General features: G+C 44.8%; 1 protein-coding gene across 3 annotated transcripts in view; it reads left to right on the top strand.

Moving 5' to 3' along the window:
* prr36b (proline rich 36b) overlaps positions 1-23,865 on the top strand; it is a 39,254-nt gene extending 15,389 nt beyond the window's left edge. For all 3 annotated transcript variants that reach the window (XM_085270346.1, XM_085270348.1, XM_085270349.1), the window contains exons 2-6: positions 1,286-2,026; positions 2,403-2,481; positions 12,241-12,461; positions 14,144-17,479; positions 20,582-23,865. In XM_085270346.1, coding sequence (XP_085126472.1) covers positions 1,393-2,026; positions 2,403-2,481; positions 12,241-12,461; positions 14,144-17,479; positions 20,582-21,510 — 5,199 coding nt within the window. In that variant the 5' untranslated portion in view covers positions 1,286-1,392 and the 3' untranslated portion in view covers positions 21,511-23,865. The remainder of the gene's footprint in view (positions 1-1,285; positions 2,027-2,402; positions 2,482-12,240; positions 12,462-14,143; positions 17,480-20,581) is intronic.
* Positions 23,866-24,378: the final 513 nt, after the last annotated feature.

Below are 24,378 nucleotides of genomic sequence, written 5' to 3' on the forward strand. Positions count from 1 at the left end.
CAGTGGAAACTGGGATGACTACTGATGTCTGGGTCCTAACGTCATACCAGCAAACATAAGCCAATAGTGATCTCATTTTGTCTTGCGTTTTTTTTCTTTTCTCCCCATCTCTTTTCTCCCTTTCTCTCTCCCACCTTCTCTTTCTGTTCCCATGCTCTACAGGCCAAGCCTCTTCCTCTGGGCCGGCCTCTGTATTGCCTAAGCGTTTGTCTCACTGCTTAGCCTTCCTTGCAGCCGGCTCCTTGCTCTGTTTGTAAACTTCAGCAGGCCAGTTTCCTGCTTTTCCCAACCCACCCCGCTCTTAAACTTGTGAAGGTCTGTCCTTTTCTGCTGATCCATCCCTGCAAAAGTAGCAGGGGGAAAACTAGATATGTGGACCTATTTTATTGTAGATTGTGACCTTTTTCAGGCCTCATATGCTTCATGTTCATTTATGTCTTAGACTGCTCTGTTTGCATACCATCAGTCAAACTGCCGCCTGCCTTTGGGCTTATTGGGTTTATTGTACTTGCCTTGACCCAGTTAGCAAACACATCCAAGTCTTTCTCCCACCTCGTGCTACTTTTCTTTTTATAACCATTTTAGCCCGGTAGCGGGAAGCAGGCTGTGTTGACTTTTCTCCTCCATTATAAAAGCTGACTGTCTTAACATTTATTGCAGGTGGCTTGTACATTTGTGTGTGTGCATGCAAATCTGCATGATAAACTTTTTTTTGCACTCCCTTAAATGTACTATCCTAGAAAACTAGTCTTCCACACTAGTGACTTTGATGTCTTTTGCAGTAAGAAAAAACCATCACAGCAACACTGGCCAAGTGTGTCACTGAGCTTTTTCGTGCCACAGAGGGGACCGTTTGCAACTGCAGTGCAGCTGCCTTTGAAATGAATGAAGGCTATTAGTAGAATGTGTTGTTTCTGCAGTAAACATGTTGTTCTGTCCTTCCCTCTATAACTCCTGAGACTTCATGCACATTTTGCTATTAGTTGGTACTAATTTTGTCTGTTTTTCATATTCTGTAGAAGTTTAGTCCCCCCTTATATACTTTAATGAGACATACTGTTCTATTTCTGCACATTTACAGTTTTATTCCACCTCTCTGATACTTATGTAAAAGTATTTCTGAATGTGTGGTGCTGAAGCTCTTAGAAGATATAAGCTTATCCTTTATCTGATTCCTGAGGGTACCAACATTCCTGGGCCTCCATCTATTGATAGCAGCGAGAGCTTTTCATGTCTGGTCTTGCTGCTGACTAACTGAGCTTCTCTGTGTATTCTCTCCTTCCAGACTAACCCTTAACATCTGCAGAACGCATCTTGACCTGTGGCCGTCCCGCGCAACTTACCCCAGTCAGCCCTGCCTTGCAGTGTCAGACCACGGCCATTCGAGGGGAGATGAAGCCGGATGGGGTTGCCACGGCAGCGCTGGAGCCAATGGAAACATTGGAATCCAATCCCGTGAATGATGGCGCACCACCCGGGGACCAGGAGCCCAATCAGGCAGCCAGCGGGGTGGCAGAGGTGATGCCACAGCAGCTGGGGGGTGAAGGAGATCAGGAAAAACCACAGGGAGACCAGGCCAAGGAAACCCCAGCTGCCAAGACCAACAACAAGACCTCGGGAGACCCCAAAGCCAAGAGTACCAACAAGACCGCGACCAAGACGAAACCCGGCAACACCACTCAAAGCAAGGCTGCAACCGGCTCACGGCCCAACACATCGCAGAGCCGCGTCGCAAATGGTGTGTCCAAACCTCAGACCAACGGTGTTGCTAAGAAGACCACGCCTGCAGCGGACAAAAAGAGCACCCTGACCTCAGCTTCGTCGAAAAAACCAACAGGAACTGCCGGCGCCCCAGCCTCCAAAACATTGGCTAAAGTGTCTGAGAAGAAAGCCACAGGGGCCGCTCCTGCCACCAACGGCGCAAAGTCAACCACCGGAACGACAGCAGCCAAAAAGACCCCATCCACAAATGCTAATGGTGTCAAATCCAATACCGCTGCAGCAGCAGCAGCTAAAAAGCCCCCAGGTTGGTGAAAATGTCATCAAGATCAGCGTGAAAAGACAAATATAATTCTAGCATTCTAGCAAATGTTTTCAAAGCTCTAATGAGGAGTGCTCATTGTAATGTGATGATATGCATATAGCTGCTCGTCAGATGAATTCAGCTCACATATTAGACATGCTACAGTGACTCCTGCTAAACTATAAATGTTTTTGCCCTAGATCCTTGTGACACACTGGATAAAAGCTGTCTGCCTGACCTATATCTGAGGAAAATTATTATTATTATAAACTTCTTTACTACAGCATATAATAATGTTCTTATTGTTTTACACTGCTGTCTTTTTCTTTTTCTTTTTTTTGCTTTTTTCCCCTCCTCTGCTCTCCTGTCCTGTCTCCAGCTCCCAAGCCTGCCTCCACCAAGCCCGGCTCTGTTGCCTCACCCAAACCTGATAAGCCCCCCGTTTCCAAGACAACCAGGTAGGTGTGACATTTGCGTTGGATTGAAGCCTCAGCCGTGCTCAAGTGTGTGAATCTGTTTACACATACAAGCACACACAAAGATACTTTCTGTGCGTTTGTAGATAGCACAGGCTGCTATCTATAACGCAGACGCAGACTCCTCCAGGCAAAAATGTTCAGTGTTCTTTTCTTCCTTTTGAAAACTGCTACCAAATTTCAAAATTTGCTTCAGAACAGCTGCAAATGCAACTATATGACCAAACTGATAAGAGTTGCAGGGACTGAGCTAAGCACTACAAATCTCTTCGGTGCCAAGTGAGAAGCAGTTAGTTCAAAAGGCTTTCACTTGGCTACAGGTTCAAAGAGGGCGCTGTTTAAGAAAGAGCACCCTGGGGGAATCGGGGACAATGGTCCCCCACATACAGGCTCACAGGGGCCGGGCATAAGTAGGCCAGCAACGAGGCAATGTCAGGACAAGCCTTAGAGTAATGCCTTGCAGGCTTTCATCATTATACAGCATTATTAATAAAACAAGTTTGGGGAGGGATTTAGAGAGAGGAGGATGAGCGTTGGGAAGATGAAACGAAGAACAAGATATTTTTCTGGGGGTGTTTTTTTATTTATTTATTTATTTATTTATTTTTGCGCTCTTTCTGTGTGGCAGTGTGTGCTGTGACACTATGTTTATGTGGAAATCAGATCAACATGTGTTCCTCACCTGAGTCACGCTGTATGCATGGTGCCGAATCCTGAGGTGACTTGGCAACAGACCAAGCGAGGAGGCTGAAGGAGGCCTTTGTCTGACGCCGCGATGATCATGATTGGGCAGAGGAGCCTTTGGGACTCAAGCTGCTCTTTGAAAAGCTGATCCTTCTGCCTCGTCTTTGACTTTGTTTGTTTTGTTCATGCAAAGCCTCCTTTTTTTCCCTGTCGTGTTATGTCATCTTGTTGGTATGTCTGTGTGTAGACCCATTGTTGAGTTCGAAACACCATCTCAAAGAGATTGCACTATTTGGAGTAAACAAATAGCCTCTGAGAGATCGACCATGTAAGCATTCACAGGAAGATGCTAAAAGTTGGACATTTCAGAAAATAGTAAATTGGAAAGATATCAAATTAAAAGGAAGTAAATAGCTAGCCTAGCTCAGTTTAGAGGTAATAACCATTCTTGGCCAACTAACTCCTCTGAAGTTCACTAATTACAGTATCTTGTTATAACATGTTTTTAATCCACCCAAAAAGCAAGTGTCCAAAAATAGCATCTTAAAAGAGTTCAAACTAGACACAAAGTGCTTAGTGGGCTTAGAAAGCATTAGATCAGGTCGGGGTTAGATGTTTCTTTCTCATATTCTTTAGGCTAGGCTAAGCTAGCCCACTGCTTTTTGCAACTTTGTGCTAACATGACGGCGGTAACAGTATATTTAGAAAGGTTAATAACAAGAAAGACCAGCTAAGCTGCTTCCTCAACAGCAGAAGGGTCTGTTCACTCAACATCCAGATGAACAGAATCAACTTCATTGGATTTCCTTACCTGAATGATCCAGATAAACCTCTTTATTACGTTTCTTCAATAGCAAATTAAGGAATTATAAACAGTCAAATATCATAATTGCTGACATTAAAAATGCTTTTCAGACACACATCTGCTGCTGTAACAGAATGGAAGACAGCCTTTTTAAAGCCTTTTCTTTATATTGGACAGCAGAGGGAAGACAAGAAAGCTGGGAGAAAGTGCAGAGCCATAATAGCCTTACGGTGAGCTATACCCGCTCCCGAAGATGGTCCTTATATGACCGAGGAAAGCTCGATTTTGTTTGTAGCTAGCTCCCCTGTTAAATCACTGACAGTATGTTATATATTGTATTAATACTATTCACTATACTAACATTTTCCTTCCCAGCACACACTGGTTTGCCAACCACTTTCTCCCACCTGACCCGCAAAGTGTTTTAGATCCTCCCCACCCCCACCCCCGTCCATTCTCTCACTCTCCCTGTGCCACAGGTAACAGTTGGATTGAGGAGATTACACTCAGATTACAGCTTTATGCAATGGTTGATGTACAAACATCTTATTAAAACGAGTTACACAAGGGCACTTTGATAATCTATATTGCGGTGCACAATACTCATGTGCAGTGTTTATGAACTGCTCTGATGATTTCATTTCTGTTATACCGACCGGCTCCGTCACGTCCCACCATTGTGCATCAGTCTCCACTCCTTGTAAATATAAAACCATTAAACACACATGAGCACTATCAGAGTTAGGGCTGTATTCAGTAGTTAGTTCATTACCAGTGTTTAATCAGCAATTTATCTATGCAGATGAAACTCACTCGCAGGTGTTTTAGTTGTGCATCACATAACACTTTAAAACATGTAATAATAATTTTACATTAGCTTTAGAAATCTGTAACACTCTATATACCCCATGAATAATAAACAGTAAATTGACACACTGATCACAGGACTAACGCCTTGTGGGTATCTCTAACACGCCAGCAGCTTTGACTAACCAGCTAGTGTTTCGTGGCCTGGGTGTGAGGTCAGGCTCACTGATGAATAATGAAACCTTTATCACAAACCAACAACAAACACAGAGTATATCAATACACAGCACAGACAATGTTATATGTCCCAAAGTAATCCGAATCTTGTCGTTCCCTCCTTTTATTGGGCACCAAACATAACATTATATAGAATTTATTGATTGGTAATAGTAAAAGCGAATTAACTATGAATTTAACATTTATTAATTATTGGGCACTGACTGATGATTATTAGATGCTGGATGATTTTTATTTACTCGCTTACACTGCCCGATCCTTCTCAGATTATTGTCTTTGTGGGATTGTGTGTTGCTAGCTGGGACACTGTAAAGTGCCCAAACTATGGGCGAACGATTTATTATCAAGACTCGCAACACAGTTGCACGTATCCCGCCTCTTCTTTACTTTTTAAAATTTCATCCAATGGCTAAAATGTTTTTTTTCCGCTTTTCTAAAATTGAATTTTGCTTGAATTTAGTAACAGGTTAGCTAATCGTTGTTATTAGCCTCCTGTTCCAGTTGAAAGAAATTTTAAAAATGCATCTGTTAAGCTGATATCTCAGGTACACTCAGGTCAGCTAAGTGCTAATTCGTTGCTTTGTAAAAGTAAGGTTACCAATGACTCACTGCTAGAGATTGGAAGTGGAAATAAACTCACCCGTTTCACTCTTTCCTGTCAACCATAGTGCTCGTGCAGACATCCGCTGTTCAGTCTGTGTCACACAATTAGCATTATAGAGGGTGGATATTGTTACATTAATCCAGCACAGCATTATTAGCTAACCGCCCCACCTCCACACACATCAACCATGTCACGGTTTGAGGCCAGATTTGCCATTTCAGACATTTAAAGGCTGCTCTGTTCCCACTTCGCCTCCATCAGTCATTACAAAGGCTTTGTACCGCAGAGCTGGCAGGGTGAAATCCATTTATTATCCAGCGTGACTTCATGTCAATCCATGTTTTACATTGAATTCTTAACACATTCTCTGTTATTATTATCATTATTATTATCATTATTATTATTATCATTATTATTTGTAAGCATGCCAAGCTAAATCTTTAGCTAATAGCCTGAGTAGGTAACGTGAACACTTTGTTCAAAAGACTGAGCTGAGGTTGTAATTATAGGCATCTATAAGATGCGATATTCAGTGCTATTGGTGCATGTGCTCATGCATTGGATGTGTAGTCCAGAGAAGCCTCCTCCTGCAGTAAATCTCCATGAATCCCCATGAGAGAAGTATAACTATTAGTCACGATTGGCTCTTCTGACAGCCCCTTGTACCCTTGTGGGCATGCTTTGTTAAGTGTGTGTATGTGCATGTCTGCTTTAGTAAATGTGATGTGCTTTGACAGGGCCATAAATTTCAGCTTTAATTAGATTTTGCCCTTTTCCTACCTCACTCACTCCGTAATTCAGGCCTACCATCGGCAGAGTGGGGGAGAGCTCAACAGACACATTAACTGCCACATCAGACGCACTCTCCTCCTGTTGCTGCCGCACACACACTCAAACACATTGGGGCTCTCAATTTATGCAGTGTTACTCAGTTGATTTAATTCCATCCAAAGCAGATTTCACTTATCAGACAAACAGCAAATGCTGGTTCACAGAGTGACATCAATCTATGTAATTTGAGGCCACTTATAAATGTTTTCTTTCTCTATTGAGCTGGAGGGTTTGGGGTTGTTTTTTTGTTTTTTTGCAAAATTGAGTTACATTAAACACAGCAGGGACTCTTTCTTGTAACTCATCCTTTCCGTTCTCTTTAACCTCGTAATCGCACTCTTAAAGTTACCAGAAAGATGGCTTTGTCAATGAAGATGAAGCCTGTTGTGTCAGCAGTACATCACCAGCATCAAGCTTAAACTTGTTAAGCATGTTTGCAATGTGCATGAGTATAGCTACCTGCTCACTTTATAGTATGTGCATGTCTCTGTTTTTCATAAAGGTCTTGTGTCTGGACACTCATTAAATTGTGTGTACGTGTTATATGTGCACCTGCTGTTTGATGCTGATTGCATACAGCATGTAGCATGTGAGGGAAAATATTTGTGTCAAAACACAGGAAGTGGAAATCACTGTTGGATCTTTGAACATTATATTACCTACACATGCAGCAGTGTGTGTGCTAGTAGCATATGTCCTAGGTTGTGTGCATGAATATTTACCAATTTCTTGCCTTTCTCTTGTTTTGCATTGAGACTTGAGTGCTGGTGTCTAGCATGAAAACCGCCCAATAGGAGACTGCAGCACACTGTGCATTCCCCTTATAGGTGCTTTTGTGTGTGCACGGATGATTGCACTGGAGAAACAGCATGTCATTAGAATGCAGAGCATGTGTTCATTTGCCGATATATTGCTGTGTATGATGTGGACTTAAAGGTGGGGGGAAGGGAGTCGTACGCGCGCGCGCTGGACACGTAGTACACGGTCACGTGACGCCGAGCCGGGTTCTCCTGCTTGCTCTGCCGTCTCTAGCTGTGGCGTAGTGAAGACAAAAATGGTGGCGGTGGAGTATGGATGCTTCGCGATCGCATACGTCACTGATGAGCTCCCGTCACTGCTGCCAGAGATGCTTGTCGTGTTAGGGCTCTACATGCAGCAAATTAGTGTTTGAGAAAGAGGCACAGAGGTGGAGAAAGGAGGAAGGAGCAGAGGTTAACTCTGCTTGAAGCAAAAGGAAAGAAATTGCCCTGTTGGAAATCAGAGGACAGATCAAGGGCATTCAGTGCTATATAAATGCACTCAGAGAAGTAGATGTGGTAGCCTTTGAGCTATCAGGGTCTTTTTTTTCATCACCTTTATGCTGCCCACTCAGCTGCCCATGTTCCCACATTAGTCATGGTGTTTTCCTCGCTGATGGTCCCTCGGGGATGATAAATTTTTATTGGAGGGGAATGAATGCAGCCCTCCTCGTCATCTAACAAATTACTGCTGATGTAACGGTCCAACACCGGTTTGTGTGGTAAGCAGCAGCTCGTGCCACACAGTGTTCAGCAGTCCGATATGAAGACAAACAACGCACAGCGCAGGCTGTAAATCTTCCCCCGTGCCACGGGTGTGGCCAACCACTCCACGAAGCAGAGTCCCGCTGCCATGATGTTATTAGGGAGCAGCCGCAGAGCCAATTACTAAATGGATTTAGTAATCGGAGGGAGGGACAGAGTATGATTGAATGTGAGGCAGACTTGTTTGTGGGTGTTCCACTCATGATAAAGACATGTGGCAGTTCTTCAAACACTGCAGTTTTTAGTCAAACATTTCAAAGACTAGAGAGGTGATATGTTTTTATCCACCCTGCATCCTGGTTAAACAGGTCAACCACTGGAGATGTTTCCATTTAACCCAGCCTGTATTTATCATGGTTCTGGCAGTTGGCCCATTTTACGAGCGCTCTATAAATGACTTTAATGCCGTTACTGTTTAAGGTAGAAAAAAACTGTTTGGGGAGAAGCTGAGCTTTACAGGATTGTTGGGGTATCAAAGTAGCATTTTTTTTCAGCCTGAGTTATAAAATGAGGCCAGATGTCCTGTATGATACTTCTGTGATAAAGGGTTAAACAAGAGGAAACTAGTCTAGTAAGAAAATAGAAATCCACCAGAATTGAGCAAAATCTAACAGACGTGTTAAACACTGTCAACACAAGACAAGATGTGTGGCACTTTGAAGCGTGCATAAATCATTTACAGCTAGCACATCCACACGTGAGCGCAGAATACTTTTGTCAAGTGCTTATACGGCACTTTGCTCTGACGCAGCCTGCGTGAAGTACAACAGCTGATCCGTGGATCAAAGTACTGCAGAACCATCAAGCTGTCGTCTGTGTTAGCTTCCACCTTACTCGTTTGTAACTTCCCCTCAGAGTGTGTGAGAGCTGCAGCAGTGAGTAGTGGCGAGTGACTGGATAACATGTTAGATCTGACATGTATCTGATCCTGTGCTTTCATTTAACCAACTAAGTATGCCGAGAAGTCGCACACATCCCTCACATAAACTGAAGTGTAGTACCTGCCTGCAGTGATCATTCTCTTCGATTCACATTTAGATAAGGTTTAGATGAAATTTCATCCAGGTTATGAATCATGGAGCCTCAAGGTGCTCATTTCCTGCTGCAGAGCAGTGTGACACCTGCATTGCTTAGGGCTACCCTACTGCAACCTTTGTCTTAAATAAAAACACCTTATTAAAGGAACAAGCGCTCTAAGGAGCAGAGCTCTGATCAGGTTCATTTAATGGAGGGGTTATCTTGCCTCTTTAATTATCACAGCATCATACTTTAATTTATCTGCTTGTCTTTGGAGAAGGAAGCTCGTCTCCACCGTAGATGGCTGTCTGTGCTGCAGGGAAGATGTCTGCCTGCACGGCTGCTTTGCTCCTGATTACTCATTTGCCTCCCCCTTTTGTCGATCTCATTATTTAAATCATAGCCCCGAATCCCGTTGGATCGCAACAAAGCACCACCAGCAGGCAGCCATGTTTTTGCACACAGCAATCCTTTCTCAGCTGAAGTGTCGTCAGTGATCCTCGGGCGTCTTTAAGTATATTTTACAGCGCGCCTGTAGCAATGAGAGTCATCTGATTTTTCAGCTTCGGTCCATTTCTCGGTGTCGTGTTGAACAATTTGCTTTAGCCCCAATTTATAGTGTTTCTCTGAGCGAGGCCTGTGGTGGGATGAGAACAATAAACAAAGCTTCTTTCCCTTAGCACAAGCTGCCCTTTGAGTTAAATGTAGGCGCATCATTTAAAGACTACAATGAGTCCTGCAGTCTTCTCAGTCATTTGGCTGACAAGAGAGCTTAATTACAGAAGCAAACATCACCGTGTTTAGGCTTCGTCACCACAAGCCAAGTTGTGGTAAACTAATCTTGGAACACACAAGATCTAATTCTACTGTGAGATGGAGTCTTACAATACTGTGGATGTGGAGACGGCCATGTTTAACAATGAGGAAGGAAATCATGGTAATAAATAATCAAAACCAGTGCAAGAACAAAAGAACATAAACACAAGTAAAGAAATACTGATCCAAGTAAATTGGACTGAGAGCCAGTAGATACGCATTACAACTCAACAGAAATCTCCTTCACTGTCTCTGTCTCCATCTCCGTCGCGCCTCCTTCTTTTTCAGTGACCTGGTTAATTTCCAGCGCTCTTTAAAGTCCTCCTGCCTTTTTGGATTATCCACATTCCTTTTATCAGGCAGATTACTATGAATGCTCTCTCTGAATATCCCATTAGCATACTTCATCTCTAATGCCAGTCTCTATCTCTTAATTCTCCCCATTCTCTTTTCCCTGTAATTCCCATCTTTCACTCTCTAATTCAGACATCATCTTTTTTTTGTCCTGAAGAACAGATTCTAAATTTGAGAGCTTAAAATCTTAGTATCTTACTCACTAAACTGGGATTTTACAGTTGAGATGTGGCTTTTACGCTGCCTCCATAGCAAAATTCACAGCAAACGCACTAGAACGTGAGCAACATTAACTCCCAGATTTAGCAGAAAACAGTCGGCGTCAGACATGCTAAAACAATGAATCACAGCTCAGAATGATCAGCACGATCCTGACATGATCCAGCAGCCTCACTATTAGTAACACACCTTCACTGCCCCAGAGCTTGCATGATGTGAATCAACTGCAAAAGCTTCTTTAAACCTCTGAGTTCACCACACCCTTATCAGGTTTTCACTCTCATTTCATGTTGCCACACTGTATTCCCGTACATTTGCCAGGCTGTGAATAGCACACGCTACTTCCTCGCCTTTATGAAGTGAGCGTGCCTTTAACATAGCCCGTGCTTCCAGCTGAGGGGAGGGGTGGTGCTGGTGCTGCTGGATTTGGAAGAGTTATATTTGTTCTCCTTTCAGTATTAAAGATTAACATGGTCCCAGGCATCTTCACTCTCCCTCCACCTCCCTCCCGCTGCCTGTTCTCTTTCTGCCAGTATTAACTCAATTCTTTATTTAGAAACAGGCAGTTAGTGTAGCGTGGGCCCGAGAGACTGCACACCACAGCCCTGTCAGGACTACTAGATGTAGGTTACTTCGCTCAGACGTGACATAGGAGCCAGCATCTAGGCCAGGAGAGCCAGAGCAGGCAGAGCTGACGCACGCTGCCCCAAAGAATCACCCCCATGTGAGGAGGGAAGTGGGCAAGGAGGGATCAACTGGGGTCAGTGTGCCTCTCTGGGGCCGCTCTGACTCACCTTCAACAACTTGATTGTCCCTGGAGGAGTTTGTCATGGACTTGGAGTCAAAGTTTGCTTTCATACTAGTCCAGTGGTACTTCTGAGTAAAAGAAACTCATAAAATATGTATGTGGGGTAATCTGCAACGTCTGCCTGGAGAGGGTTAATTGGCACTTTTAGGTTGGTGTCACGTGTTTTCTGACTGCTCCAAAGTTTTTGTCCTGCATCTATAAAAAAAAAATAAAAACAAATGAAATGAATTTGTGCCAAAGCACCTCAGGGGCTGCCCTGATGGTGCATTACTAGTGTGCCTTTTGAAAATCCTTACAAAAACTGACAGGGAACTAATGTAAAGGCTTTTAAATCAGTACTCAGGCACCTCTGAATCATTCATGTCTACCCTCCTGTCCTTAAGAGGTAAGTCTCAATAGGTGTCTACCTTATGTGAACCCGTTGACTCATTGAATTTAGCGTTGCTGCAACAGCTAATCAGGTCAGTGCGTTGGCTATTTGCACATGCTTTAATTTATTATTACAGAAGATGTTTGCACTACTCTGCACTTCATTTTTAAAATAGATGGCTAGCCTTTGTTGTCTAGAAAGATTGCAAATCAGCCATTATATATTGCTTTCATTATTAATATTATGTATGTTTAATGTTAGTGTTGTGAGCTATGCAAGCATTGTTGCTTGTGTGTGCTCTTTCTTAAGTACCCTTTAGCAGTAGAAGTGTCTGCTGCTGACATGTCAAGCTCTTGCTCGCTGTCAGAGCCGTTCTGAAGCACTCGGAGCACAGGGTTGATCAGCACACAGTCAGGGTGAGACTTGATGTTTGCCCCAAGATGTGGGTGACTTTAAAAACTCAAATGCTTGAGTCACTTTCAGTTAATCTCCATTCCTTGAGTTCTGTAACCAGGGGATTCACTGTCTGTTAAATTCATTTCACTGTCGGTCTCATTCGTGATTTGGACATATTGTGTAGTGCAGCTTAGTATTTGCTAACCCTTCTTCTCTGTTATGTCTCTTCAGGCCTACAACCGGCACAACTTCATCCCCTCGTCCTGCCACGGGCTCATCTCGGCCACCTACTAGCAGCAACGCCAAGAGCTCCCCTGCTACAACCAAACCTGCCACTCCTAAAACTCCCTCTGCCGCCGCCAAGCCGGCTACCCCCAAACCAACCTCCACTACCCCCTCTGGTGGCAAACCTCCATCTCAAACATCCAAAACCACAACCCTTGTGAAAAAAGGTAAGGAAAAAGAAATGAGAAAAGAAACACAATAGCATTTGATACCAATTAATAGCAAGTATTATGACTAGTAACACAAAAGAAAAAGAGATGTTTTTAAGATGCCAGTGATGAATAAAGCTGTGGATGATGGGTACTTCCATAGTTTTGGGCTAACAACTGACACCCCTTGATTAAAAATAAATAAATAAATGAATGAAAAAGCAGATCTGGAAAAGTTGTGATGGGGTGCTAGTCTGTACAGAAGCCTGCTCGTCGCATTTTGCACCAGCTGCAGAGGAAATAGGACTACCTGTAACAAAACAAGAGTCGAGATGATGTTTCTGACAAACGTTTTCCATGCACTAGTAGGTAAACACAGGGGTGAATAATCGTTTTGATAAAAGCTCTGCACTAAATACAGATGAGCGTTAATTAACGTCATTAGTAACACCTGTGTTTCCCTGCTGTGCGCTGGGAAAATGGACTTCTGAATGAGTGTTTATTCAGGGATGGTGTGTTAAAGGTCTTTGTCTGTGTTACTGGGACAAAAGGGAAAATAAATAACCACAAAGAGAAAATGAACAATACAACTACTGTTAGCATCAGCTGTCAGCCCACCACTGGCAGCTGTGCCTTTTAAACCAAAGACAAAGAGGTTTTGGAGCAGTAGCAGAGCTGAATATTAAGACTTCATTCATGTTTTGGGTCAAATGCATGACATTGTCACTGCCACTTTAGGCATCCACAAGTCTGATCACCAGGTTTTAAATCGAAGGTACAGCTGGATGTCATCGGTGTAAGAGTGGTAGGAGATCATCTGTTAACATATCATGGAGTGGAGATAGAGAAGTACTGTAGGAGTACATTTTAACTACACACATATGCATGCACATGAAAGGCGTCACACTTCTTAGTCTTAAATAAATAAGTAAATTGTACCGTACAGACTGTAATTATCAGGAATGGAGCGGCCACTGCAAAATATTCCTCATCCTGTGGACAGACTCCAAGCAGCACCAGTCTGGTTAGAGTGGCCCTCCAGCAGAACTCTAGAGCAAAACAAGACATTGAATTCTGGCTTTGAAACAGGATCAGAGACACTGATACTCGTCACAGCAACCTGTACAGTCTGCCCTCCTGTGACAAAACAGGCTGGTGAGCAGTGGCTGAACTTTAAAAACAGGAGTGAAGTGTTGTCCAAAGTAAAGTGATCACATCATTTCCTCAGATGGATGTAAAAATAAAACATTAAAACATAAAATGTGTTTATGTCTGCCCGCTCTAGTATGTTATAATTATGTGTAAGACTGATATGTGTTTTATGGGTCTGAGATCTCACAATAAATGAATAAATTAATTAATTTCAATTTTATATTCCATATATTTGGCCTGATTACAGTGTTAACTACAGAAAACTCAGTGGTGACTTTGAAGGGATCAATAAAACGTTGTTTGTCTGCTTCCTGTTTACAAGGGGTTGCCATAGCAGATGGATCCACCTGTTTGATTTAGCAGATTTTTATAGGGGATATTCTTCCTGACACAACCCTTCTAAGGTTTTTTCTTCTGGGTCTTGACTGTACATTATGCAAATGTGTTAAACATTACACTGTGGGTTTAATCATCAATGATGTGTTTTAATTTTCTACAATATCACATTGTTAAACCACCCCTTGTGTGCTTTTGTGCGTTTTTTCTAGATGTCACCAAACCCTCCACGCCAGCAGCCAAAAAGCCTGCAGACTCCCCCCTTACTCGCCCTTCTTCTACAACGAAGTCGGCAAAATCCGAGACTTCCAAGTCCGCTTCAAAATCAGAGGTCACTGCCAAAAAGCCTGCTACTAACAAGCCAGCAGACACCAAAACACCTAACCGCCCCAAAACACAAGAGAGCAAGCCTACACCAGCTAAGACTCCTGGCTCCAAAACCAAGACCTCCAGCCCCAAGAAAACTGTGGGAAGCAGCACACCAACTCCTGTTAAACGCGCCCCTAAAGCTGCCACAGCCGCTGAACCTGAAAAGGAAGTTGCCGCAGCTGTAGCTGCTGCAGCAGCAATTGCTGCCACAGCAGCTGTTATTGCTGTGCCAGAACAACCAGAGCCTCCTGCAGAACTAGCTGTGGAGCCATCCATTACAACTCCTGAAGAAAAATCAGCAGAGCTCACACCAGAACCAGAACTAGTCTGTGCACCAGTGGCTGAATCAGTTTGTGAACCAAAACTAGAACCCGCACGGGAATCCATACCAGAACCCGCCAGGGAACCTACACCAGAACCTGCAAGAGAACCCACACCAGAGCCTGTCAGGGAATCCACTCCAGTATCTGTAAGAGAACCCACACCAGAGCCTGTCAGGGAACCTACACTAGAACCTGCAAGAGAACCCACACCAGAGCCTGTTAGGGAACCCACTCCAGTATCTGTAAGAGAACCCACACCAGAGCCTGTCAGGGAACCTACACCAGAACCTGCAAGAGAACCCACACCAGAACCTGTTAGGGAACCCACACCAGAACCTGCAAGAGAACCCACACCAGAGCCTGTCAGGGAACCTACACCAGAACCTGCAAGAGAACCCACACCAGAACCTGTTAGGGAACCTACACCAGAACCTGTAAGAGAACTTACTCCAGAGCCTGTCAGGGAACCTTCACCAGAGCCCGTAAGAGAACCAACACCAGAACCTGTACAAGAACTAATTTCACATCAAGAAGAAGAACCATCCCCCGAGGCATCTGTAGATCTCCTGTCTGATCCACCAGCAGAGGAGGAGGCAGAACCGGTCCATGAAGCAGTGTGTGGTGTTCAGCTCCCTGCACAGATAGATCCTTTCAAATTTGAGGAGCCTGCCAACGACTCCCTGGGTACTACAGTCATGTCTCCTCCTTGTTCCCCACAAGGCCCTGCTTCTCCTGTCAGAGACCAACAGAATGCCTACTCTCTCCTGGGCACCCATGTCCACTCTGATCCCTGGAACATAAACCAAAGCCCAAGCAGTATGATGAACTTCCAGAGAGAAGAGGAACAGTGCCAGCAGTTTGAGGCTCAGGAGACACAAGAGGAGGAAGAGGACGAAGAGCAGGAAGAAGAAGAGAAGGAAAACTTGTTTATGCATACCCCCGCAGCTCCCGAGGCCTTTAATAACACAGTGCAACCTCACTTATTGGGTGCCTCCCCTCTGGATGATTTCAGCCCCAGAGGCCTGATCTCTCCTCATGAAAAGGAGGAGGCCGTGGAAAAGGCTGATGAGGAAATCAACGAGGATGATGATGAGGAAGAGGATGATGATGATGAAGAACAAAGGAGACTGGGCTATCAGCCTTCGTCTTTGATCACTGACATGAGCACGTCTCAGCCCTCTGACGACTTCCAAGTGCGCTCCTCTGCCTTTGGAGGTTCAACAGGGTGGCACGGTGACGACTTGCTGTCTGGGATGGACTCCGAGGATGTGAGCAGCTGCACCAGCAGCCGACAGCAGGGGGTCTCAGACCTTAGTAGCACCCAGCATACCGCAATTCTAGAGGGCACCCAGAGTTCAGATGCCCTGGTTGACACTAGCCTCCGTGGTTCTGAGGGAGATGGTAACCTCATGGGTTCTCCCAATGTGGAAACCCTAGCCAATGAAGAAGAGGACGAGGATGATGAGGATGAGCGGGTGGACGATATGGATTTGAGCTCTGAGAGGGTAGACGAACACCATAAAGTTTTCCAGGAGCAAGGGCAAGATGAGGAAGAGGATGAAGACGTGGAAATGCGCAGTGAAGGAGTGATGGAGAGCTGTGAGAATGAGGATGACTTTAATGAGGAGGCACATTTAGATAACCTCAATCAATCGGGTCCTCCGCCCTCCATCCCTGCATCCTCCTGGGGCCAGACCAACCCCTTCTGTGATACCTGGGCTCAGCCAGCCTCACTGCTCTCCGTCTCCTCCCCCAGCCCTGTGTCCGACCACGGTGCTGCTGAGTCTGAAGCGCCCACCCAGTCTCCTGCCCAGGCATGTTTGGACGTCAGCGCCCCATCCTTTGCTCCTGAGATGGAGCAAGAAACCAACCTTCATCAGTCATCATATGAGGAGACGAAGGGCTCAGTTCTTGCAGAGGCTCCCACCCTACTTGCTGCCCCACCTGTAGGCATGTCCCAGTCCAGCACTCTAAGCGGCACGGCTCTGGCAGCCCAGAGCAGCAGCGAGACAAGCACACCAGAGGAACTCCGTGACTATGACAGCAGCTCTGGAGTCGAGTCCCGCTCTGACAAGCAGCAGACCCCAGTGCCTGCTTCGGTTCAGCCTGACATGGAGCAGGATCTCGGTATTCACTTAGAAAAAGGCGACGGAGAAGAGGAGGAAGCCGAGACGCTCCCCGCCGACGAGGTCCTGGGCACCGGACCCCCAACTGCTCCTGCATCCGCCCCTTCTTCCCCTTCCACCTCGGGAGACGAGGCCAGCGATACAGAAGGGGAGATGCAAATAAATGACCCTGAAGCACCCATGATGGTAGATGAAAGTGCCGGGTTTGAGAGTCCTCCTCAGACGTGTAGCCTGCCCGCTCTCGAGGAGGACGAAGAGGCTGGGGACACACCAGCTGGGGAGGGTGAGGAGGATGGGGGCGGGGCCACCCCTCAGTCAGCCAATTCTGTAGCGTCTTACGGCTTCGACTGCACTACATCCAACTCCAACGCCCACTCCATGGCTGAGAGCTGCGGGAAGAGCCCTGGAATCTTCTCCTTGGAAAATGAGGAGCAGCTGCCAGAGGAGGCCAAAGACCCCTCCCTCATCAAGGAGCTGACGCTGCCACCAGCTGCCACCTCTGCCCTTGCAGAGGACCTGCTGGGCAGATCTGTGGATCTGATGCCTTTGGGTCACCCGGAGGACAACCATCCCAGTCTAGATGACCACCACTACATGCTGGGAGGGAAGATTGCAGCAGACCAGCTGAAGGACATCGATCCAGTCGAGGCCGAGGAATCTGGAGGCACCGGCGACAACCAGGCATCCTACTACTCTACCATATCTGATAAGACTGATAGTTTTCTGGCAGGTAACGTATAAGTCCCTCCTGTTACCCCCCGGAATGCACCTTTTCCCTGCAACCCTCCCCCTTTTACCTGTTTTCTTCTTTTGTTTTCTCTCCAATTGGGTTAGATGGTTAGAAGAAGAAAAAAAAAGGAGAGCAAGATTGTAGGAAAAAAGATTTTAAAAAAATGAACAAAGGAGAAGGAAAAAAAATGACTGTAGCAATTTTTAAATGAAGCCTCCCTCTTTCATACTGTTATGGTCACGGTTATGAGTGTATGGCTTAACTCCATTTTTCTAGTAGGATGTTCTTTTTAAGTAACCCTGCTTATTCTGTAGCCCCTGATGGGGTATTGACTGATTGGTCCAATGTGACTGAGCTTTTAAACCGAAAAAAGGAAAAGGAAAAAAAAAAAAGACAACACACAGACGGAATAATATGGACTCATTGTGTATTTATCCTACTGTTTTTACCAATCAAATGTCAATGATTTTTGTTGTTGTTTTGTATTTGCTTATTTTTTGGGGTTTTTTGTTTTGTTTTGGTTTCTGTTAAAACCTGGTCCTCCCCTTCCCTGTGTACACACACTCCATGTTCAACAGCACCATAGCGATAGTTGCTTTTTTCTTTTATTTGTTTGTCTTCTGCTTTCAAGACTTTTAGCTATCAAAATAAAGGCTAGATATTAACACAGCAGGTTTCATTTTGCCGTTACGGATTAGTTGAAGTAGGTGTGTGTGCGGGGGGGGCGGTCAATAGATTGCAGTTGGTGACGCTTTTAATGTGTGCTTCAAGAGGTTCTACTGCTCTTTGCATAGGTTGTTAAGGTATATAACGTGCAGTCACGTACGGTATGTGTTTCAGGCGTTTGGTTAAGTGGCTTCAAGCTTCGAGCCTCAGTTAGCAGATCATTTGTGTTCCAAGAAGAGACTAACGGCTAGCCTTTTTATTCGTGATGAGACGCTACATAAGCTCCACATCACAGCTTTACACTCTCTGAAACCTTTTCATAGTGGGCGTTTGGTTTACTATTTCAACAGTATATTGCATGTTTAATTAACAAAGACTCTGTACTACCTGGAAATTTGCAACAATTCTACACTAGACATGATGTTCAGAAATGAATGGTTCACATTAGGTTATCTTTCAAAATTCCATTAAAACATCATTGCAAGGCATTTTTGTTCCTGTTTCCTTTTTTCCCTATGGATCCGAGCATGTCTGAACTCGTCTCCTTGTGTTTGTGTGTGTGTGTGTGTGTGTGTGTGTGTGTGTGTGTGTGTGTGTGTGTGTGTGTGTGTTTATGCAACAGTATTTCCCAAGTGGCGTCTCTTATTCTTCGCCATGGGAACTGCTGTTAAACAGGAAGTGATGTGGCCATTGTTCAATGGTGTTGTGTCTAGATGGAATTTTGGTCAAAGTAAAAAGGCGATCCAAGATCTTCAGCACGCTTACACCTTTGTCAACTTTTCAGATCCGCCAACACAATGTTCAGCGCACTCTCTCTCTGACACTCTCTCTCACTTAAAGTTCTTGTAAACAAACAAAGCTGTTCTGTGAGAGACGCATTTGTCACACCTCAAAAACATTTAAATGGATCTATTATGATTTTCCGTCACATACACACTGTCACACACTGGTGGATGTTCACATTAAACATGGCCACAGTATTAAGTATGGTCAGTAGAAGCATTCTAAATACTCTGTTTCAGATAGTTTTCTACTCCTAGAGCTGTATAATAACCTCAAAATATACTTTTCCTTAATATGACCTTAATATGTTCACGTCAGGCTTACAGCTCTGACTTGGCACAGAAGCCCCACCGAAAAGCAGCAGCCAATCAGAAGAAGGTCAGCTTAATGGGACTCCTACAGTACAAACAAGCATTTAAGAAGATCGCTTAAAGTTCCTCTTCCTCCTCGTCTTTGCACAAGCACATTGCTACACTTCTTGTCACATTGCCACCATCAGTTGTCACAGCTGTAGTAGCAGATTGTACCCATTGTTTCACAAAGATAAAGGGGCCCAGGCATGAATTCATCGGGCTACCAGTGCTCAAAAACTGTACAGAACACATTTAGCATCATTTCTGATTATTCTCCCTCCTGCAGTAATGCACAACGGGGGGGCGTCTCTGCTCTTTATTTACATACATGCCAAGAAGCCCCCCACCTCCAGAAAAACCACTTATGATGAACATGACATTAAGTCAGCCGTGATATAAACTGGGGAGGTGGAATGGAGGTGGGCTGCAAAGAAGCTTGCAGGTATAAAACAGTTGGATGACTCGTGCTGCTTAAAATGCAGGTCCTGTTTGAGTTTAGCCAATCAGATGCGCAGAAGGGCATGAGGTGAATCTGCATCCTCGTTCGCTACATATGCAGATATAAATAGTACCATCTCCTCTCTGGTCTGGCCTCGTGCTCTTCCTTGAAACCCTGACCGGAACATACCCCACAGCACACACACTGACACAGCTGTAGCTTAGATGTCTCTAAAATACCAGCTTTTGTCATTTCCTAAACACTAAATTTACATTCATGAGACCATGAACGACTTGATTCAGGTTTGTGCTTCCCTGACTTGGTGATTATACTTCAGTGATTATACCGTTTCTTCTACCGTACACTGAAGTTACTTTTCCACATGATTAAAACCACACATTATCTTGATATGATCAACTTCCTGTGATTATATTTTTTATCAGTTCTATCCCATGTGCCCGTTGTCTGTACTCTACTGTGAATCACATATATGACCACTGTCCTGCATGACAGACATCATGTTCCTGAGAATGACACCTCAAATGTGAGACTGGGATTTTGGTGCAGACTACTCAACCGAGTGGTCCTATATGAAACAAAGGTGTGACATTAGAGGAAACATGTTGCACTGAGTGTTGTGTGATGTGTTTCATTGTACCGGTTTGTAGCTGCGGTATTCAGCATCCTCTATCGCTTTTATTTTGGAAGCCCCTTCCCTTGTTTTTTGTTCCTTTTTTTTTGTTACACCTTTTTGCATTTGTGTCAGATCTCTCCTCCTTCCTGGCCCCTTGTTGTACCACCCGTTCTGTTTGATGCATGCATCTATAACGGATGCACCAAGTGATCTTGACTGTCCCACAGGAGATTGGAAGAGATATGAAGTGGATGAAGCTCACAGATGGCAAAAACACTCACAGGAAGACAACCAGAACCAGAACCACACTGCTGCAGCTCCCATAGCGAATGGTCACTACTTGGCAATGGTCCCGGGCAACAGGAGGCCCATTGATCCGACTCTTGCTGCCCATTTTGCCAAAATTGCTCCCCCTCCATCTTTGACCGTTGCTGCTGCTGATGGTCACGCTGGCGGAGAACAGCTGAAGAGGCTGGAGCAACACCAAGAAAAGCTGAGGGAGATGCAGGAGAGGCAGAAGAGGCAGTGGCTGGAGGAAGAGCGTCTGAGGCTGGAGCAACAGAAGCAGCTGGAGAAGCAGCGCAGGGAGCTCCTCCAGCTGCAGCTGCAGCAGCAACAGCAGGAGCACCGCCACCGCAGGCAGGTCCTGCAGTGGCAGCTGGAGCTGGAGCAGCAGTACCGCATGCAGCAGAAACAGATCCAGCAGCAACAGCAGCTCAGGAGGAGCCCGACCGGAGTGATGCTCTCCCCTTCCTCGGGGCTCTGCACCATCTACGAAGCCATGGAAACCAGCGACGAGGAGGACGAAGCCAGAGGGGAGGTGAGAAGGAGGGGGCGGTCCCCCCACCGGCAGCAGCACCTGCGCCCGGTGCCCCCACAAGAACTGGAATGGAATAAGAAGGTGGACATGGTCCAGCAGCTCATCAACCAGACCATGGTGCTGTCTGGTGATACAGACTGCCCTCCGCTCCTCCTCCTCCCTGTGGGGACCGGGGGCACCCTAAGCCCCCTGGAGAGCAGCATGTGGCCCAGTTTGTTTCCCCAGTTCAGCCCTCCTACCGCTACAGTCACATCTGTCAGCAGCTACTCCCCAGACAGCCAGGGCAGCTCCCCAATCAGTGACTGGACTGTGGTCGAGGTGGAGACCCATCACTGAACAAGGGAGGCGGAGAAGTACATCAATAAATCGGTGCGAGGAACAGTTTCACATATTTATGAATATCTGTTTTTAATTTTTGGCACAGGGTTAGGTGAGAAGATTGATACGACTCTCACTGCTGTTCAGCTCAGTCGAGCCACAGTTATTCTAAGAAATTGAAATCTACTGGCAAAGATGGAGGGAAATGTATCCAAATAAGCTCACAAATAAATCTGTATGGAAGCAAAGCACAAAGACGACAACTGACCTTTATTTGATGGGGTTAAACGGTCCCCTCCTGTGTGATGAACTGCTGACACCAGGATTTGGTGTGGATTTCTGGAGGCTCTGAGTTCATGTGATGAGGTTCACCGATGGGAGGGGCTTGGAACACAAATAGGAGAGCTGCAGGAAGCATTTTCTACATACAGCCACACACCAGAGCCAAAAGGGTGATATTGATCTACTCGTCTAATGCTGTGCCAAAATCTCACGCTGTTATTCATGAGCAGCGTGCATCATACGACTGAACTCCTCTCACAGATCTGATCTGCTTAATTTAATGTGCCATCGTTAATGAAGCCATACGAGAATTTTACGGTTAAGCCGGATACTTGATTTAACCATAAGACCATACCAACCTGGTCTTCAACAGATGTCATTACTTGTAGTAGAACATATTCGCTGTAGATGACCCCATGTAATTGATTACTGTAACCCAGACATGCATACTGTCATACTGTCGCCTCACATTAGAGCATGTTCTCCTTACCAGAAGCACTTAACATCTGTCCTCAGCTGTCTTACTCTGAAATGCGCTGGATCTACTTTAGCAGCCCTGTTGTCTCTTGTGTCGTGTGGGTGCAGCGCTCCACGTTGTTGTCTCTTTTGTATCTAGACCAAACACTGGTCGCTCTCTCAAACGAGAGACTGAGCTATGACAAATTGCACTGGTTTTCTACCGTTGTTTATTCGCTGTTATGGTCTTTGCCAAAGTATTTATACAGGTAAGTAGTGTTGTGTTACATAGCCAGTACTGTTGATAGATGAATATTTTTTCTGGGCTTTTACATCTCCCCAAATCCCCATAGTGAAATACCTAAATCGGTGTATTGTGTCCCCCTACAAACACCAGTCTCTGCTCAGTGTTACTGTGACTATACTCGACAAGCAGGTTTTCATGGACTTAATAGAGCTGTCAGTCACGGAGGAAGAGGGAGGCGTTAAGGAGAAGAAGGGCGCTCCTTGTTCTGCTGTGAGGGGTGAGGGAAGGCGTACAAGGGTGCAGGGCTGGTTGGCGGGGGGAAGAGTTGTCCCCCCTCACACATTCCGAAGTTATAACCTCATTTCCTGGGTCACCCAGTGTTCAGGGAGTCTCCGAGGTTACAGATGACATCATGGTGGGGGGAGAAGAAGAGGAGATGCGGAGATGAGACAATGCACCCACTCTGAGGCTGTGGGGATTGGAGGGTGGAGGGCAGGCCAAGTACCAACCTCTATATTTCTTTTATTAAGTATATTAATATAGTCTGTGAAGAGTTTCTATATATTTCCCTTTGTTATCATATTTTTTAAAAGAGGTGTTTACTTGTATCAGTCAGGTAATGAGAACATAGCAGCCTGTCTGATATTTAAATGTGTTGAGTGAAGAGAAAAAAAGCACCTGTGTTTCTCTTTGTGTCTGCACAAGGTAGGTGATGTCTGTCTGGGATGATCGAAGTGAAGAAACACTGCCACCTGTTGACAGCACGTGTGGCACACTGACCCATTCTTCCACTTACACAGCCTGTGAATCTCTTGCAGTGACATCATTTAATTTGTGTTATAGCTAATAGGCTTTTCCTTTATCTACTGCTACTGTAAGCAAAGTGCCCGTTTATATGATTCTGAAGTATCCTAAATGAATATTGTAAAAAGCAGATTATATTTCAAAGTGCATACAGAATATAGTTTTCCAAAAATATTTGTACTACAGCTGGACTATGCATGTGTTATGTGGCCTCTGCTGTCGTATGCTGCTTTCTATCATATCATTAAGAGTTTGTTTTTTCTGAAAAGACCAACATACAAGCAAGCTTAACTAGTGCATGTGTGATTAGACTTATATGTGCACCTTTATTGTCAAAGTACAGTCTACTCCGCCTCAAGCCACTTTACACAGATATTTTTGTGTACCTTTGCTATTGAATTTCATATGAATCTATACAAAATTGCTGTTTACATTCTCAGTATTTTGATATTCAGTGTGCGAGTGATCGTCATCCTCTTCTTTAGTACTGGAGAAGCTTTCTTTGTTGTGCCAGTGTTCCAGATCATTTTAAAGTATAAAATGTCAAAACTTTTATGCTTTCAATAGTAAATAAAACTGCTTTAAATCAATTGGTTATAGTCTTGTTTTAAAATTCACGTCATTTGAAAAACAAACAATTTTAAAAAAGATGTAAATGAGAAGCAGCTACTCAAAAACACTGAGTCGGATTATTTTCATACAGAAGAGAAGAGGACCTTTGCTCGGGGTTACATGTGTACGGTAGCCAATGAGGGGTTAACTCAATGTACACTCACCAGCTGCTTTCTTCATTTAAGCATTGTTTAAACACTGCAGCCTAACTTAGTATTGTTTTTGACCATGCCCATCTCTTATGACCACAGTGTCACGAAGCTAAAATCGCCATAAACTGATTTCTTGAACACAACAAGTCTCCACGGCCACCAAATCTCAATCCAATGGAGCATCTTTGGGATGAGGTGGAACATCACGGAAGTGCAACAGACAAATCTGTGCTGTGAAGTATTGAAGTGTTTCTGAAAACAAAAGGGAGTCCAACCCAGTACCTGAAGACTGTGTGTACACTGTAGATGGCACATATTACACATATGATTGCA

The sequence above is a fragment of the Mchenga conophoros genome, linkage group LG4 (genome assembly GCF_057382185.1).
Source record: "Mchenga conophoros isolate Kocher_MC1m ecotype Shallow Benthic linkage group LG4, M_conophoros_male_GT1.1, whole genome shotgun sequence".
Taxonomy (NCBI): Eukaryota; Metazoa; Chordata; class Actinopteri; order Cichliformes; family Cichlidae; genus Mchenga; species Mchenga conophoros.